The following is a 16,659-nucleotide window of genomic DNA, read 5'->3' as shown; positions in this document are numbered from 1 at the left end:
CTGAGGTGCCTAAACGAAAGACCTTACTGTTCTTATGTTTCAAGAGATTTTCTAATTATTATCTTCCTATGCATCTCTACAAATCCCTGAACAATCAGATCCTATTATATGTCATGCATGACTGCATTACTCTTATCTAGCTCCAAGCCAGGTAGCACCATAAACTTCGCCAGAAGTCTCTCATATCCTTGGTGCCATTCACAGACCCCATAATAAAATCATTTCCTCTCGATTAAAAGCACCCGCAAGATTATAATGCCTCAGATGAAGAAGACTAAGCAGACTCCGTTTTAGCTTCTTCGGCGTCAACCTTGCCCGCACTAGGAATGTAAAATTTGACGAGAGTGTTGCGCTTAGTGAGGGCTCCATCAGCCTCCTCACTATCGGCTTCTCCCACGCCAGGAATGTAGAACTTGACGAGTGTATTTGGATCACGCTTAGCAAGTGCCTCGGCATCCTCGCTGTTCACTTCGCCGACACCAGGGATATAAAATTTGACGAGCATGTTGGGGTCACGTTTGGCAAGAGCTTCGGCCTCACCATCAACTTCACCCACACCGGGGATATAAAACTTAACGAGACTGTTGCGCTTGGTAAGGGCTTCAGCATCCGCGGCATCAGTTTTGCCCACACCGGGAATGTAGAACTTGACAAGAGAATTGGGTTCGCGCTTGAGTTGATCAACTAGAATACAATGGATATTGTGAGTTTCTTTCTCCTCTGTGATTTTCAATTGTCGCATTGAGGTCAAGGCTACGTACCAGTGTTGGCAGGTAGGGCAATCACGCTGGCCACTAGAAGGGCAGCAATCAGAGTCTTGAAGATCATCGTGTAGTGTGGAAGTAACTGTAGAAGCAGTTGATAGACGATGATTGGGCTTTAGGCTGAAGAACAAGTAAAAGTAATCTTGTGCCTGGAACCTGGGTTTGACTGGAAAGAATTGAAAGTTGTTTGAAAGAGAATAGGACCGATTGATCCATTTTATATACAGGCAGGTGCGGGAAAATGTCGAATGTCCATTGATTCCCGTGAAAGCCCTTCAAAGTCAAAGCATATATGTCTTAGTTGGGCAATTCTGAGAAGGAAGACGGCGAACATGCACCGGCGATCTATGAAGGCCAGACGCTCCATTTCGTAGTACCACATGCCATATTCGCAAATAAAACTTGGCTAATTGCGCAATGTCAATGTCAAAGGTCATAATCTGCCCGTCAGCATCTCCGATCATTGCCTATAAGAATCCCGGAGTTCAGACCTAGATTATTAGGAACATATAGCTCACGGACTATTTGTAATTGATGAAAGAATCGACATTCGAACGTCAGTGTGTATGAATTAGTTGTAATATGCAAGAATTCACATGACTTCAGAAACATGTGAGTGGTTGTGCATCAATGCTAGCTTTAAGGAGTGGTACAGAACTTACACACATGTAGCATGATTGATTTAGTATGCATCCGACAGTTCAAAAATGTCCGCACACGAGCTTTTTAAAGAGTTCTTTGTTTATATCAGCAAAGATGTGGTCAGAAGCTCGTCTACCGAGGCGAGCTGGCCTTATTCTTTGTTTGGTTTGAACTCCGACAATCCGAATGTATATATCAACACCACAATAATTGAAGTCATCTGCATACAATGAATTGTAAACACAGGCTATGATCTCTGCCGGCTGTGTCCGCGAAGCCTAAATCAGATATCCACCGATTTTTGCGGTGTACCGACTAAAACCTAGGTTAATGAACGGTGATTTCATGTGCTTGAGACCATTTTCTCTAGGCCACCAATTCGAACCTCTTGTATACTACCCTTCGTATTCTCGTCTTCTCACCTAGAAGAATCGTTGATTTGTGCTCTCATCAAGATGCTGTTAGGAAATATTTTCACGCACCAGTATGATCAAGTATCAGACACTCCAGCTTCTCTTTCCAAACCGGAAGAGGAGGACGAAGAGAGCCGATTTTTGGAAAAGAAAAATTACCAGAACTCTTCCATGACAAGAAGAAAGATAAGCTCCGCAATAATCAAGCAAAGCGTTCTCATTTCAACATGGTTGACCATCGTATGCATCGTACTGGCTACAATCATGACGATCATCCTCCGCGAAAAGCGCGACTCTACTATTGACGATATGTGCTTCGAACATTCAACATTCTACAGTAAGTTTCAAAAGAAGCATCAAAGCCTCGGGCCTTGCTAAATTCGTTCCATCTAGGTCCTGTTGCTAAGGATATCGATACCACTCCTCGCCTGGTTACCACCAATGGAAGTCTGGACTGGCCTTCTGTATATCGCCAGCCTCCGGGCCAAGATGTGGACGATGCGTGGAATAAAATATCGTATAATAGTAAGTAATACTGCTGTCGTCTTCTTAGCGCTCATTCTTATCTGTTTAGTGGGCGTGTTTTCACTACCTGAAGAGATTGCCCTAAAAGCCGGTCTTGATCGAGGCGATGTCCGCATTCCCGCCGGCTACGAAGGGAGTGGCGAGTACATGGCATCACTGGAGTTGACCCATCAGCTTCATTGTGTGGTGTGTAATTCCCCCTTTTCTGTGCCTCGCTAGATAAAAAGTGAGAAGAAAATAGCCCTAACCCACGACATACTTTTTCCGCAGAACTTCCTCCGCAAAGCCGTCTGGTTCAATTACCCGCATTACAAAAACCACGGCGACGAATTCCAAGACCCACAACATGTCCTGGAAATGCATCTATATCACTGTCTCGAAACCGTGCGGCAGGTCATTATGTGCAACGCTGATCCTGGCATAGTCGGCTACAAGTACGTGCGAGGTCGCGAGAAGAGGCCTTATCCGGACTTCAACACGCCGCATAAGTGCCGCGATTGGAGGGGGATGATTGACTGGGCTTATGAACGTAGTATTCCGGGACATCCTGAAGAATCGGACTTTGTGCCTGGGGAGGGTGAGACTGTCTATGATGCGGATCCTTAATTGGGCTGTTTTTCGTCACACTGTCCTTCAACGCTGTAGATGGATGAATAGGTAAAACACGATGTAAATTGAGAAAATGATGGCTGAAGCTGGTTTGATTGCATAACTTAAAACTAGGCATTGCTGAAATGTTCGCGTAGACCACGTCGACCATTTCTTTGTTTTCGTTATCATATTGCTGACGCCGTAAGCGAGGTAGTACAGGTACAATGCATGCAGTTTCATTGAGATGTGAAATCGTAAGTTTTCATGGCAGGCATGTCTGGACTATGATGGATTGTGCGGCCCGGAGAATATTCAATTTGCAAGGAAGAAAATCTTTGTTTCCTTTGAAACTGATCAGAAAGATATGCACAGCATGTCGAAGTCATAAAAAATATGTGACGAATGTTTAGGTGTTCTGATTGTTCCAGCCAAACAGTAAAGTTTGTCAACTTTTAATTCGGTCAAAAATGCACGTGACAAATAACGTCCAAAATAAAATATATTTCACAGAATCAAAATGTCCATAAGAAGTAACCCGCCTACCAAATACGTCCCAAGTCTATTGAAAATGCACCCACCTAAAGAAATAATACAAAACTTGCCATGGCAGCAACAAGACCAAGGACCGAGAAGCTCGCCCTGCTAGCTGCGCCCGTGTAAGCGGGGCTGACTGCGCTCGTAGTCATACTGCCGCTACCAGTTAATGATCCAGACGGTTTGGAAACGGATGGGACAGTGACAGAGGAGAGTGCTGTCGGTACACGAATGCTAGCCGTAGCTGGAACAGGCACTGTAACACTAGAAAACTTTGAGCTGAAGCCAGTCCCGCGCAAGCTAGGAGAGATAGTACTAGGGGAGACAGTAGCTGAGGTGGAAACAGCGACCAGCGTCGGAAAAGGCTCAAGGGTTCCAGTGGGGCTTGGGGTGGTTGTAGAAGATTCAATAGGAACAACAACGACAACCGTCGATGGACTGGGGCCACAACCAGTCGCGCAGAACTTTGAAGAGGTTGTAAAGGCAGGGGAGACGCCAATTGTGGAAGACTCCGCCGGACAATACGTGACGGTTTTAGTGATAGTCTTCGTGGTATAGCCGGACGGGCAAATGTCAACATAAGATGTAACAGCGAGCGTAGTTGTGGTCAACTTGGATGATGAAGCGTTGACTGCATTGACTGATGGGCTCACGCGAGCAGAAGTGAGTGGCACAATGCTCTTGGAAGAAAATGCAGCACTGGGAGTAGCACTAGGAGTGATAATAGGAGTAATAGTAGAAGTGATCGTGATAGTGCTTTTAGAGGAAGAGCAGGGAGTGTTTGTTGGCGAAGCGATCACATCGGTTGCACCGACCGCACCAACCGCACTGGCCGCGAGAACGGCGGGGCTGCTAAAAGAGGCAGGGCGAGAGGGTGAGGGTGAGGGTGACTTGATAGGGCTGACTGAAGTCGAATCGGCCTTGCTTGGTGTACTAGTAGCAATGGCGCGGGTAGAACTGGAAGAAGTGGTAGAACTGATAGCAGCCGAGGATGAGGTCGGCGAAGAAGTGCCACTGGCTTGTTCGTAGAGCTTGATAGACGCAATTTCCCAATAAGCTTCGGTGAAAGCGGATGGGTTAGCGCCTACGTAGGCCTCACAGCTGGCAGTGGCATCGCTGGGGTTGCTCAGCGGGCATCCAGATGAGCCAAAGTCCTCGCCAGCCCAGTAACCACAGAAATCAATGTTGAAAACAATCGACTGGGCCTTGAAATCACTTTCAAAGTCACAGGAGCCCTGGAAGTTGGCCATTGGGGTACCGAAAGTGCTGGGATCAGGGTTGCCAGAGGTAATAGAGTCCGGAATGCTAGAACGCGGGAAGAACCAAACCATGATGTGCTGGGACGTCCATTCCATCGCATACACACCGCCACCCAGGGTGTTGAAGGCGTCTCCGAAGCTCCCTTCTGTTCCTTCAAATTGGCAGCCAGTCGAACTACCATTTTCTGAACACTCAGTGGAGTAAAGATAGCCTGTGTGGTCAGTGTTTTTCGAGATGGAGCACTGGGCTTCGGTGTGGAGAGTCATGGAATTGGCGGTTTGGTTGCTGACACCCTCAATGATATCGATCTCGCCGTTGTCGGGCCAGTTCTCGCCAAATGTCCAGAAAGCCGGCCAAACACCGCATGCATTGCCAGGCATGTGAGCCAAGTCGGCTATCAGAAGGCCCTGGGTGAATTGAAAATTGGACTCGACCCGAGTCGACGGACGGCCGCCGGTAGAGTAGGTGTTCGTAGAGTCGGCTCCTAGATAGACATTTCCTGACTTGACAGTTGCCAGGCCAGCGTCATGGGCGGCCTCGTAATCCAAATACTGGACAAATCTACATGGCAGTTAGTATTTTATTTCCGACACGACGGCCACTAATGTGACATACCCAGCGGTAGGATCGGTGTCTGAGTAGAAAGAGAAATTCTGGAAAAAGTTGGATTCGTCAAAGTTGTGGAGCAGGCTGTAGGAGGTTGCAACCGCCGGTGTTGCAACCAAAGCCAGTGTTGCTGTCGCCACGCTGATGAGGGACGACGGCATGGTGGATTGAATAACAGAGCGGTCCTGCGGTCTGCGATAAGCCTCCCACGATGAGTCAAAGAATGGAAACCACGACAGAGGCAATACGTTCTACTACGTATTGCGTCTGAACAGCGGGGGATTTCTGAAAAATAAAAAGGAACGTGGGTAGAGTTGAACACAAGTCACACTGGCCCAAAGAACGGAATAGTCAATTGTTGTTATTTGATCGGAATGCTGTATGTAGGCCTGAACGAGCAGAAAGGAATGGCTGCTGACAGGGAACAAATGACTGTCGACAAGCGGTATGTCGGAGACGAATGAAGGAAACAAGAAGAAACGAAGCAAACAACAGGCGCCCAGCGTGTGTGTTAAATGAAGAAAAGACTGAAAGACCGAAGAGACCGGAAGACTGAACAGAGAAGAGACTCATGCTGGAGGAAAAAGCCCCTCAGCCCGCTTGTCGCCTAATACTCCCAGCGTTTGCACTGGCCGTGGGCCCGTCAGCCTTCGTGCGGTGCGAATCATCGCGGGCGAAAGTGTGTTTCGTGTTTAGCGATGCGAAGATGCAGTGATTGCCGACTGCCGTTTCAGGACGCTGCGTGCTGGGCCAATCAGCGCGCTCAGCTCCCCTGCGCCGCTAAGCCCAGCCCGGCGGCCAGCCAACCACAGCGCGCGCGTGCCTTCCGCCCGAAACAACGGCGCTTTCCCCCCGTCGCTCCTTCCTGCGACAGGGCCAGGCACAGCGTCGCTCCTTCCGTTGTCGTCGCCAACCCCATTCACTCGTTCGTTCCTTCTTCCTTCATTCATTCCATGTACTGCCTCATTCTTTCCCTCCTCATTCTTTTCTGTCCTCTTCCATCATGTCGACCAGTCGAATTGCTCAATAACTGTCAACAACTGAACAACAATAGGCCGCATTCCTAGCAAGCCAGATCGCAACACGTGTGTCTCTCGCCAATCTAGAACTCGCGATCGGCGCCAGATAAGCCTACGCCACGAAGCCATCAGCCAGGGGGGCTTTCCGACAATATTTGTGCCTTGTGTAACTTTGCACACAGAGTCAAAGCCCTCGTCCTCGTTTTCTGCCCTTCCTATTCGCTATTCAGTCAATACCTGCAAGGGACTCGGGGCCGCCGCCAGCCACAAAGCGTACTATTAAATTTGCTCCGATTTGGCTGACATGGGCGTGGAATCAGCAAAAAGTAACGAGCGCCGATGTAATAATATAAGCTCGACAAGTTCCCCCGTCCGATCGGACTAATATCAATAGTCTAACTATCACTCAGTGGTCGGCACCGGACTCCCTTTTTGAGAGAACTGAAAAACATTTTCAAAAAGCAAGTCATCCCCCGTCGTCACAGCTCTATAGTTTTTGCTTCTGCTCGCGTGCAAGTGTTTCATAACGACGGCGAACGTTTAGGACAGCACTATCTTGTTTTTGATCGTCGTTTATTGAGCAGGCCCAATTTGGATGTCGAGAATATGCAATATAAATTACCAGGTGAGTTGGGCTGGCGTTGTGGGCCATTTCTTCGTTGATGGGCAAAGCACCCGAGGAAGCATCCATTTGCGCCGAACAATATAGGTGAGCGTATACTCGGCTAATATATCCAGAAGAAAGAAAAAAGTGAAGAGGATTGAATTGATCATTGCAGATATTCTATACATTGCATCGTCGCATTCATACAGGAACTCAAGTCGAAACACGCCGCCTGTCGGGTATACCATCCCATCATGTCTCAAATGGGTAGTGATTATTCAACCGCTCGGCCCGCGTTTGATATGCCTGTTAGACCTTGGCTCACATCTCCCGGAAGGTCGTCTTCATTCGGCCCTTCATTATACGCATTAGCTGTACGGGGCTGGGTGTGGCGCAACCTATCTCCGTATAAGACGTTTGATTGATCTATCGCTTCTCTTTCGTCTTGTTCTGCAATTAACGGCGGTGATCAGCATCAACATCATTTAAAAGCTTCCAGCTTATGGGCGGAAGCGGTTGAACATACCCAACTGCTCATTGGAGTTTGAGTAAGGTGGCTGGACCGGGTCATCGTAGTCGTCCTCGTCCCTCTGTACTGGCGCGAACTTGGCCAGGTCGCTGTTCGTCTCGCCAACGTATGAATTGTCTATTGGTGTTGAAGGGACGGGAGCGGGATCGTTTTCCGCCTCATAGCGGTCTTCGGCCTCTCTTTCTTCTCTGTTGGACATGGTAACTTCTGCACTTCTATATGTCACAATAGACTCCGCAATAGAAAGAGAATGGGGAAATTTGCAAATACAAAGTAGGGACTATTCGCCTCGATCTGGAGTGTAAATTGCGTCCTTATTTATGCCCACACCTCTTCCGCCAACCGTGGCGTCCGTCTACATCAGATGTGGCGGCGAATGTGCAGCATACTTTGCCTCCTTATGCTGTGAGATGATGTTTTCTGTTTGGACATGATTTGGGATGTGGTCATCCATTGACTTGTGTTGCCCCAGGCACGTCACTTGTCGCCGTCATTAGATATGCATCTAAGTATCTATCCCTAGATCAGCTAGGCATAATTTGGAGTATCTAGATAGGACCAACGTGTTTAATGGCATAGATATGTAAATGAGATTCTGCTGTGAGTGGCTCCATGGCAGTGTCTATGGGGTGTTGCCTCTGACGTACGTACAGAATTATATAGGGTCAACCTTAATTCAACCTCATGTGTGATTCCACCACCTACCTAGACACAATAGCTATACTTCCACAGAAACTGATACTTATGATGGACACACAGAAAAGGACAACGGCGAACTCTTACGACTCCATGACCTCGTTCTTTATTCCTTAAAGCCACTTCGTTCACCATTCGTCATGCCACTGTGGCACATTCGACATGGCCACTTGGCCACCATGCCACTACATCAAGAGCATTAGGGCACCTTTTCAAAATCCGGCCTTTTTTTCCCCCCCTTCTCTCTCTGATTCACCTATTTGGCTTCGCTTCATGCTATAGGCGGTACCTAATCAATCACTTAATCAGCAAGGAGCAATCCGCTGAAAGTAAATAAAAGTACGACCAGACCACGATATCATGCCATCCAAATTCCAAGACCTCGACCCGGCCGGAGTGTCGCCGGAAGACCGCGTCAATGCCATGCGAGGATACAAAGCGTATGCCTGCTATTCGCCTCTGTGGTGTCTGCAAAGAATGAGACATAATATATACTGACAAGAACATACAGCACAATAAAGAACCCCCGCAACTCAGAGTCTGCAAAGCAGCATGCGCACGAAATGATTGATGCTCTCGGAGGCGATGAGCCGCGCCGCGAGATGAAGCAGTTTGACCAAGACAAGGATCAGACGCGCATTGCGGGAGGACTGAAAGCGTATGTCTTACTTCCTTCTTTTCTGGCAGAGCATACATGGCTAACGCAGTGAATGAATGGATGCATAGTTCAACAAAGAATCCCCGAGTGTCCGAGGAAGGCAAGAATCGAGCGCAGGAAAAGCTCGACCAGATGGGGGCGCCTTCTGAGTAAAGCAATGTTGTTTCGACACGTTATGGTCCATTTTGTATGTGTATCAACGTGCAGATAGAAGCTTTGTATATGCGTTATGAAGAATGTGTGAATCTTCTCTTCGCTTCCCCACGGCCACGCAGACGCGGGGCCTGTAAAAGCTTGAATTGATCAAGAATGACAACGTTTGGAGTATGTATAAAGTGGGGGAAACCCACGTCGACTGAATGACTTCATCGCGCAATTAGTAATCCTCCTAAACATTTATCCGGCGAGTGGAAGTACTACATTTATAGGCTTGAACTTCCTTGCTCGTATCCTCTAGACAGATAAGCAGGTATTTTCATCCAGTCCATCCGTAGACCAGCATACCTAGCTATTCACAATGACCAAAGTCTTCCTGTAGGCTTTCACCCTTGAACAATAGATACAAACAGCAGCTCACTCTCCCAGAACTGGCGCAACAGGCTACATTGGCGGCGATGCCCTCTATGCCCTGCACCACAAACACCCCGAGTTTTCCTTCTCGATCTTGGTACGCGATGCTAGCAAAAGTGACCGAATCAAAGCTGTCTTTCCGGATGTTCGCATTGTGAATGGCCCGCTCGACGACTATGAATTGCTGAAGAAGGAGGCTGCTGACGCGGATATCGTCGTTCGTGAGTATATATATATATATCCTTCTCCCTGTTTCCACTCTCCTCCTTACCATTGCCGTACTAATCCATGCAACAGACACGGCAGATGCATCCGACCACGTCATTGCAGCCAACGCGATTGCCGCAGGTCTGGCTGAAGGCCACACTGCCGAAAAGCCAGGCTACTGGCTGCACACAGGAGGAACGGGTATTCTGACCTTTGCAGACTCTGACCGCGGTGTATTTGGCGAATACGACGCCAAGGTATACGACGACTGGGACGGCGTTGACGAGTTGACGCATCTCCCGGCGCATGCCTTCCACCGCAACGTCGACGAGATTGTCCTGGGTGCAGGGACCAAGAATGCAGCCAACGTGAAGACGGCCCTGTTGTGCCCGCCGACTATTTACGGTGAGGATCAGGATTGCTTCCATTGGGCGTTTGGAGCCACTTAGCTGACTGATTGACTGCGGTGTAAAGGACCTGGTCGAGGACCAATCAACCAGAAAAGTCGCCAGGTATACAGTCTTTGCCGCATGGCGCTTCAAATCAAGAAAGGCCCATTAGTCGGCGCCGGAAAGTCCATCTGGAACAACGTGCATGTTCACGATCTAAGCAACCTTTTTGTCCTCCTCGCCGAGGCTGCTGTTGCCGGCAAACACCATGACGGCATCTGGGGCGCCAATGGGTACTATCTCGTTGAAAACGGCGAGCACGTCTGGGGTGATGTCTCGCGGTCGGTTGCTGAAATTGCCACTAAGGAAGGCTATTTCCCCGAAGCCAAGGTAGAAGAAGTCAATATTGAGACTTGCAAGAAATTTGCTGGGTTTGAGGCGCTGAGTTGGGGTTTGAATTCGCGAGGGACGGCAAAACGTGCTGCCAAGTTGCTCGGCTGGAAGCCTGTGGCGCCTAGCTTAGATGAGGAGCTGCCTGGTATTGTGAAGTTGGAGTATAATGGATTGCAAAAATAGTCCTCGCGCTGTGAATGGCGCTTATGTATATAAATGTTTACCCAGGGCATATCTGCTGGGTGACAGTATCGTTGCTTGGCGACAAGGCTATGTATGCTAGAAGACGTTTGATTCAATCTTGGATTACATTGTGCCAATGTTCAACACTAGTTGCTATTGTACATAATCACGAAAGTAGAAAGAAAGGAAACGATGACTGTGATGCAATCTAACATAAAATGAACCGAAGCGAAAAAGAACCATTTGTACCATGCGATAAAAGCGTGAATGGAAGGATTTTACACGAAGAGTACAGTATTGCGTGCTGCCGACGGAACAAAAGATTGGAACTGATATTATTTTGCAGGGGTATCGAATTGCAGAATCGAAATTCGTATGGAAGTGTGTATTCAAATTAGAAAAAAGGAGTCGAAATCATGAGTCCTATAAAATTTTAGCGTTAGTAAGTTGTACGTCGAAGTTGTTAATGGTGATTTGCGGCCTACGTTTAATTCCTCGTCAAGCTCAAAAACCACACCTGGAGATGTTTGTTTTTTCGACTCTGGCGAAACGGGTGCAGACCAACTCAAATCATTTCCCTGAGGAACCTGCACGGAAAGTATGACTGGAGGCCGGATACTCTCGTTCTGGCGAAGTTGTCCTCGCGCCGGCAGTCTCGCAGTAGGCATTTGGTAAGATGACCGCAGATTGGGAACTGGCTGCATAGTCAACGAGCTAGAAGCAAGTTTGGCAAGACCTCGAGAGCGTGGTAGAGAAGACTGCAACGTAGAATCGAGCGCCGAACGGTGTTGTGGTTGCTGCTGCTGTTTCTCGTCATATGATAGAGGCTGATTTGGAGAACCGAGGTTGAATAAAGACACATCGGAGTTGCTTGGATGATTCGTAAAGCTGACTGCGCGTTCTGGGATCTTGAGGTCCGGCGAAGGAGGTAGAAAAGACGGTTCGTTGTTGTTGGCTGCGACCGAAGACTCCTCCAAGATCCCCAATCCGTGAGTCTCCTCAGAGTCTCGCCGTGATGGGGCCTTGTAAAAATTACCGAGAGAAGGCTTGCGAGGACGCTGCGGAGGAGAGCCTGGCTGCATAATAGGCGACGGTATGTCTCGATAATCCGCATTGGGCTTGATGACTGTAACCTGGCGTTCCCAGTTCCCAAGGGTAACTGTGATTGTTTCAGCGCGCGTAACTGGCACAGGAGATCGTGGTCGGATGTGGTCTGGTGCGAGAAAGCCAAAATCTTGGGGGCGCAAGCCAGGGCAATCAGAGTCAGGCAAATCGAGGTCTTCGCCCTCATCGGGGTCTTCAGGGTCAATAACCCTCGGCGTACGAGACGTGCCAGGAATAATGATGGCTTGGGGAGAGGGCATGACAATGTTGCGCGTAGACGAAGAAGTACATTCAGTGGACAGACGACTTGGAAGCGAGGAGTATGATGGTCCCAAAGCCAAAATTGAATAACCTGACACACGATACTCAGTTGAATGCAAATGGAAATGAAAATGATTGACTTTTCAAAACTTGCAAATGGTCAAAAAGATTTGAACAAGATAAACAGCCCTCAGGGAGTGTTGGGTAGACAGGTTGGGATGGAAGACAGGATGATTAAATCGTGCCAAAAGAAGCCAAATAAGATGACAGTAGCAATTTATACGTGTATGTATGCAATGTATGAGATGAGGTGATGCGTAAAGTAAAAAGACTTACCCTCATCGCTCTGTGTGATTTCTCGCAGGACTTTCCCTTCAAATTCCTCACCACCAAAGCTGAAGCTTGCAACACTCTGTGCAGATGACAATGACTCCAGTGAGCGCACCTTCTCTGGGCTAAGACAGTAACAAAAGCCCTCTTCATCCCAGAAGTCAACCCCGCTGGCCATCACTTGGGCATCTGGCCACCCCCAGATATCATCTAGTGTGGTGTGAGGCTGCACCCCAGCTACTTGAATGGCTTCACAAGCTGCCTCCAGGTACGGCGTGCTTTGTCCCAGAAAGACTTCTTCTTGGGCTTGTTGGCCTCCTGCCTGGAATCGATGATGGAAAAGATCCAGAGCTTCGTTGTGCGAGTTTTCTGCTGTCGTGCACGCATGATTAGGGACCTTGTAGTTGCTATCCATGACAAAACGTGTGAGGATGAAAGAGAAAAAAGGAAGAAAGAAGCGAGCAGCGAATGGTAAAGTGCTTGGTACCCATAAGGCTCTCAACCACCTGGGCACATTAAGGTGGAACTCCCCGCCTAAAGACAAACAACTTCAGACCACCACAACAAAAGGCGGAAACCACACAAAGTAGTAAATGTGAGACATGGATATCCAAGAAAAAAAAGGGAGCCCAGTGTATATATTTGCAACTGATTTGAAAAGAATTTGCTCAGGTTTCCTTTGTCGGCAAACTTCTGTTGCCACCGAGAGAGATAAATGTATGCGTTCTTTCTTGCTCTTGACACGGCGGTGACCGCAATGACGAGAACGTTTTCTAGTTGCAGGACAAGATATCAGATGAGGCAGTGCTAACTAGCAGAAGTAGAAATGGACAAAGGAAAGAAAAGGCTCGGTTATCCTGCAAAGTTGCCGTGCCAGGCCAGCGCGAGGACAGGGGTGGAAGAAGCTCTTTAACAGGCGAGACATTTTCTAGAGAAACTTTCATACATACTATTAGATAAAGTCATGCTCATATACTTGGTTTCTGCATGACTGTGGTTTTGTTTCTTCAGGTCATTTACCTGGTCAAATACATCAAAGTCTTGTCCAGTGACTGGCTGAAGTGACTTGGTTTTGGAGTGCTTGAGACAGCAGAACTCAGCAAAGCAAACAAGAAACAAACTCGAAAGAAAGTGCAGCGGAGCCGGCCACTTTTTCTAAAGTGACTGCATGGCTGCTAGGCCTATTTTTCTTGCTTGCGGCGTCTCATGCTGGCAGACTGCCTAGCTCGTTCTACGTTTATGTGTCCCGCCAACCAACGCAAACATGTCCAGGGCGGAATACTAGAAGAGCTAATAGGCAGAAGCGGATGCAAAGACCATAGTTCCGGTTCCGAACGCCTTGCTCTCGATACACATAGTGAGTAGCACGGGTCATCCATCGATGGTTGGTCGAGGGTCAGGTGGCCGTGCAACGGAAAGACGGCTGTGCACGGCGCTGTCAGCCACTGCCTCCGCCGCCCGGCAGAATCAATCGCATGAGCCTCGTGAGTCATTTGAGATCCTGGCATCGAGCTTATGCAGGGGTCATGTAGCCTTTGACGTCAAGTAAATTCTTTAAAGTGCTGGAATGGCGTGGTAGGCACGGGAATTATCTCGGCGTGAGTCATACAGGGCGTCTTGTTCCTGCGCCTGTCCAAGATCATGCATAGTTTAGGGCTGACTGTTGCACTGCCTGACTCAGTTGAAAAGCTCTTAGTTAGTAGTTCGTTAAGTTAGTTAAGTTAGCATTGAGTGAACAATAAACGGTTGGCAGAAGCTAATCTCGAGCTTCTGGGCTATATGTAAAAGACGTTGACTCAAGGCCTAGATATTCATGTAGTGCACAATATATATCGTGCTGGCTAGTATATCGACATGTTTGGACTCAGAATTCCCCAAATAATGCAGAATAATAATATTTCGAACTATTGTCCATGCCTTGAAGATAATAATAAATTCAAAGTAAACGCAGGTTGACCAATGACGTAGGAGGCCGGTACCGCGGTCGCCTTAGATCGATCGTGGCATGGCGCTCGGGCCGAGCCGATTTCCATATTAATCAAAATTTAAATCCTACTTGATATTATTTCTCTGACGCAAATATTAATCGTTCATTTGTAGCTAGCCAATACCCATGAGAATTTACAAGCCGTCTGCCTCGAAAATGAGAGATACTTACGAACTTGCTGCATGGTACAGCCAATAAGCATATTGATGATTGTGATAAGTGGGGGAGCTATTGCATGACGATGTACCTAAAGCCAAAGCTTTTCAAATAGAACATAGCTTTTACCTTCCTACACGCATTTCGCATCTCATCTGTTTCATTTTGCATTCACTTCCCTCGCGTCTTTCTTAGAGTGGTTATCCTAGTCGCTGACTACCCAGGCGCAAAATGCTGATGAGGACCATTTTGACGCTCCTTCTTGCCGCTGGCATCGCTCACTGCCAGACACCGCCAGGCTTTGAACCATCGACAGAAAACAAGCTGGGTGTCAAATTTGGAAATAGGGTCAGGGCAGACAATGGCAATAAGCTCGAAAAAGCTGGTAAGACTTTGGACGTTCTTCTCTCACATTCATCTACATCCGCGCAAAATCGAAACCGAAAATTTATCAGATTGAAAAGAGCTTTATTAACACACTATGCACATATAGATACTCAGAGTATACCGCGCTTGGACCTCAAGTTCCTAATCGATGACGTCGATTCCTCCTTCCTCTTCGCGGAAACATCGACTTCATCTTCCCATTATATTGTGTTCATGATTGATCTCGACGTTCCCCGAAACGGCACCACAGTTCCTTTCTTGCATTGGTACCAGCCTAATTTTGGCCTAAATAGGAAAACCGGAAAGCTGTTGCCCCCAAAATCCAGCGAACCTGCCAAAGCGGAATATGTCGGACCTTCACCGCCACCTGGACCAGCGCATCGTTACGTCGAACTGTTGTTTAATCAACCTTTTTACTATGAGTTTCCGGAAGAGTTTGACAGGTATCTAGAGAAAAAGTCGTCAGCACGAGTGGGCTTTGAGATCAATGATTTCGTGAAAGCGGCCAAGCTGCAGAAACCCATTGCTGGAAACTGGTTTTTGGTGCAAGAGACAGAAGATTTGAGGGAAGATTTGTGAAATCTGTGAAGGATGACCTACATCCCTGCAGCAACTGCTCCTCATTGAGCATCATGTGTGGTTTCTTTTTGTCATATAGGACTGTGAGGTGACGCTGGGTGATATATATCACCTGGGTAGCATCAAAAATATGAGATCTTGTTATAGCCTACTTGAGTTAAATAAACAAGTTCGACTCACTGATTTTATATCACCAACACTTATTAAAGACAATTCGTGATTTTTGACCACCACTTTGATTTAGCCTTCTGGCCCACACATTCAGGATGCTTGCACTTCTCATCCGCAGTATCTACAATCCATTCTCGTTTGCCACAACAAGACTGGTCACGCCGTGGTCGAGCTCTTTTTCGCCGGCAATCCAGTGCATAGAAGTGTATCTTGCCGCATGAACGATTCGTGTAGCAGACTTGTCGACAGTGGCCGGAGACTTGCCATTTGGCAGCGAGGTAATCGAAGTATGATTTGAAATTTGCACGTTTAACACCCTGCGTTGGCTGTGGCCTGTGAGTGTGATGTTCGCATGGGTTGCTAACGCCAGTGCAATCAACAGATATGTATTGTAAGATCCTGGTGGGATGCTGGCATGCCCATTTCGTGGTATCCAGATGCGCAGGACATCGCGCAATTGTTGGTGGATTTATGTACCCGCACTTGTAGATGTGAATGATTTTCTGGCATCTAATCCCGGTGTCGCGATCGGAATTGATATTTTTCGATATGATTTGTGCTGTGACTGAAGAATCACCCATCGTGGTGCTTGTTAAAATTATATTAGTCACTCATATAAGTATTTGAGCAATGGCCACAGTGCTGGAGAGGAAATACTTTATGTACCTTCGCCTCTACTACTGATTGTAACTCCATGCATTGCTCACACGAATGAGTCTTCTCCAACGACACATTTGTCGGTATTTAGCCATGTTACACAATTCTAATTACTTGTCCCTCTTCTCATTCGCAGTACGGAAAGTCGCTATGATGCTGATACATTCTGCTCGGCTAGTTAGTATTTATTGAATTTATCACCTTCAATAAATACGTATCAGACTCCAGATTTGCCTATCGGGTAATCGGATGAGTAGGAGTTGCGAGTTCCTAGTTGATACCCCTACCTAGATATTCGGTAGCACTTTCGGAGCTCCGTATATACTGAAACAGTCTTTGAAGTTGAAAATTAAATTTCAATTGGAACAGAATACTAGATCTTGGAAGGACTCTAGATATAAAAGGGCTGTTGTATGATTCATTATGCAACCGAAACCCTAGAAG

At 47.5% G+C, this 16,659-nt stretch overlaps 8 protein-coding genes across 8 annotated transcripts; 4 read left to right on the top strand and 4 right to left on the bottom strand.

The window, feature by feature from the left end:
- Positions 1 to 274: 274 nt before the first annotated feature.
- Positions 275 to 828, bottom strand: UA08_03964 (hypothetical protein; the record flags this gene model as incomplete). The annotated part of the gene is made up of 2 exons (XM_020266495.1): positions 275 to 684; positions 762 to 828. 2 exons carry the CDS (start codon positions 826 to 828, stop codon positions 275 to 277), a joined length of 477 nt encoding a protein of 158 aa, XP_020120813.1.
- A 1,033-nt stretch (positions 829 to 1,861) lies between these two features.
- Positions 1,862 to 2,950, top strand: UA08_03963 (hypothetical protein; the record flags this gene model as incomplete). Its single annotated transcript, XM_020266484.1, has 4 exons — positions 1,862 to 2,156; positions 2,213 to 2,344; positions 2,394 to 2,530; positions 2,615 to 2,950. The coding sequence occupies 4 exons, from the start codon at positions 1,862 to 1,864 to the stop codon at positions 2,948 to 2,950; spliced, it is 900 nt and encodes a 299-aa protein (XP_020120814.1).
- Positions 2,951 to 3,513: 563 nt separating this feature from the next.
- On the bottom strand, positions 3,514 to 5,496 carry UA08_03962 (hypothetical protein; the record flags this gene model as incomplete). Its single annotated transcript, XM_020266473.1, has 2 exons — positions 3,514 to 5,290; positions 5,345 to 5,496. The coding sequence occupies 2 exons, from the start codon at positions 5,494 to 5,496 to the stop codon at positions 3,514 to 3,516; spliced, it is 1,929 nt and encodes a 642-aa protein (XP_020120811.1).
- Positions 5,497 to 7,232: 1,736 nt separating this feature from the next.
- On the bottom strand, positions 7,233 to 7,686 carry UA08_03961 (hypothetical protein; the record flags this gene model as incomplete). Its single annotated transcript, XM_020266462.1, has 2 exons — positions 7,233 to 7,408; positions 7,485 to 7,686. The coding sequence occupies 2 exons, from the start codon at positions 7,684 to 7,686 to the stop codon at positions 7,233 to 7,235; spliced, it is 378 nt and encodes a 125-aa protein (XP_020120812.1).
- An 857-nt stretch (positions 7,687 to 8,543) lies between these two features.
- Positions 8,544 to 8,994, top strand: UA08_03960 (hypothetical protein; the record flags this gene model as incomplete). Its single annotated transcript, XM_020266451.1, has 3 exons — positions 8,544 to 8,623; positions 8,695 to 8,841; positions 8,910 to 8,994. 3 exons carry the CDS (start codon positions 8,544 to 8,546, stop codon positions 8,992 to 8,994), a joined length of 312 nt encoding a protein of 103 aa, XP_020120793.1.
- A 364-nt stretch (positions 8,995 to 9,358) lies between these two features.
- On the top strand, positions 9,359 to 10,583 carry UA08_03959 (hypothetical protein; the record flags this gene model as incomplete). Its single annotated transcript, XM_020266440.1, has 4 exons — positions 9,359 to 9,375; positions 9,427 to 9,632; positions 9,709 to 10,023; positions 10,093 to 10,583. The coding sequence occupies 4 exons, from the start codon at positions 9,359 to 9,361 to the stop codon at positions 10,581 to 10,583; spliced, it is 1,029 nt and encodes a 342-aa protein (XP_020120794.1).
- A 414-nt stretch (positions 10,584 to 10,997) lies between these two features.
- On the bottom strand, positions 10,998 to 12,693 carry UA08_03958 (hypothetical protein; the record flags this gene model as incomplete). Its single annotated transcript, XM_020266428.1, has 3 exons — positions 10,998 to 11,006; positions 11,069 to 12,039; positions 12,285 to 12,693. 3 exons carry the CDS (start codon positions 12,691 to 12,693, stop codon positions 10,998 to 11,000), a joined length of 1,389 nt encoding a protein of 462 aa, XP_020120797.1.
- Positions 12,694 to 14,652: 1,959 nt separating this feature from the next.
- Positions 14,653 to 15,387, top strand: UA08_03957 (hypothetical protein; the record flags this gene model as incomplete). Its single annotated transcript, XM_020266417.1, has 2 exons — positions 14,653 to 14,806; positions 14,915 to 15,387. 2 exons carry the CDS (start codon positions 14,653 to 14,655, stop codon positions 15,385 to 15,387), a joined length of 627 nt encoding a protein of 208 aa, XP_020120798.1.
- Positions 15,388 to 16,659: the final 1,272 nt, after the last annotated feature.

Source organism: Talaromyces atroroseus (assembly GCF_001907595.1).
Source record: "Talaromyces atroroseus strain IBT 11181 chromosome Unknown scaffold_4, whole genome shotgun sequence".
NCBI lineage: Eukaryota > Fungi > Ascomycota > Eurotiomycetes > Eurotiales > Trichocomaceae > Talaromyces > Talaromyces atroroseus.
The sequence above is the reverse complement of the archived record's forward strand: the minus strand, read 5'-3'. Positions and strand labels throughout refer to the sequence as shown.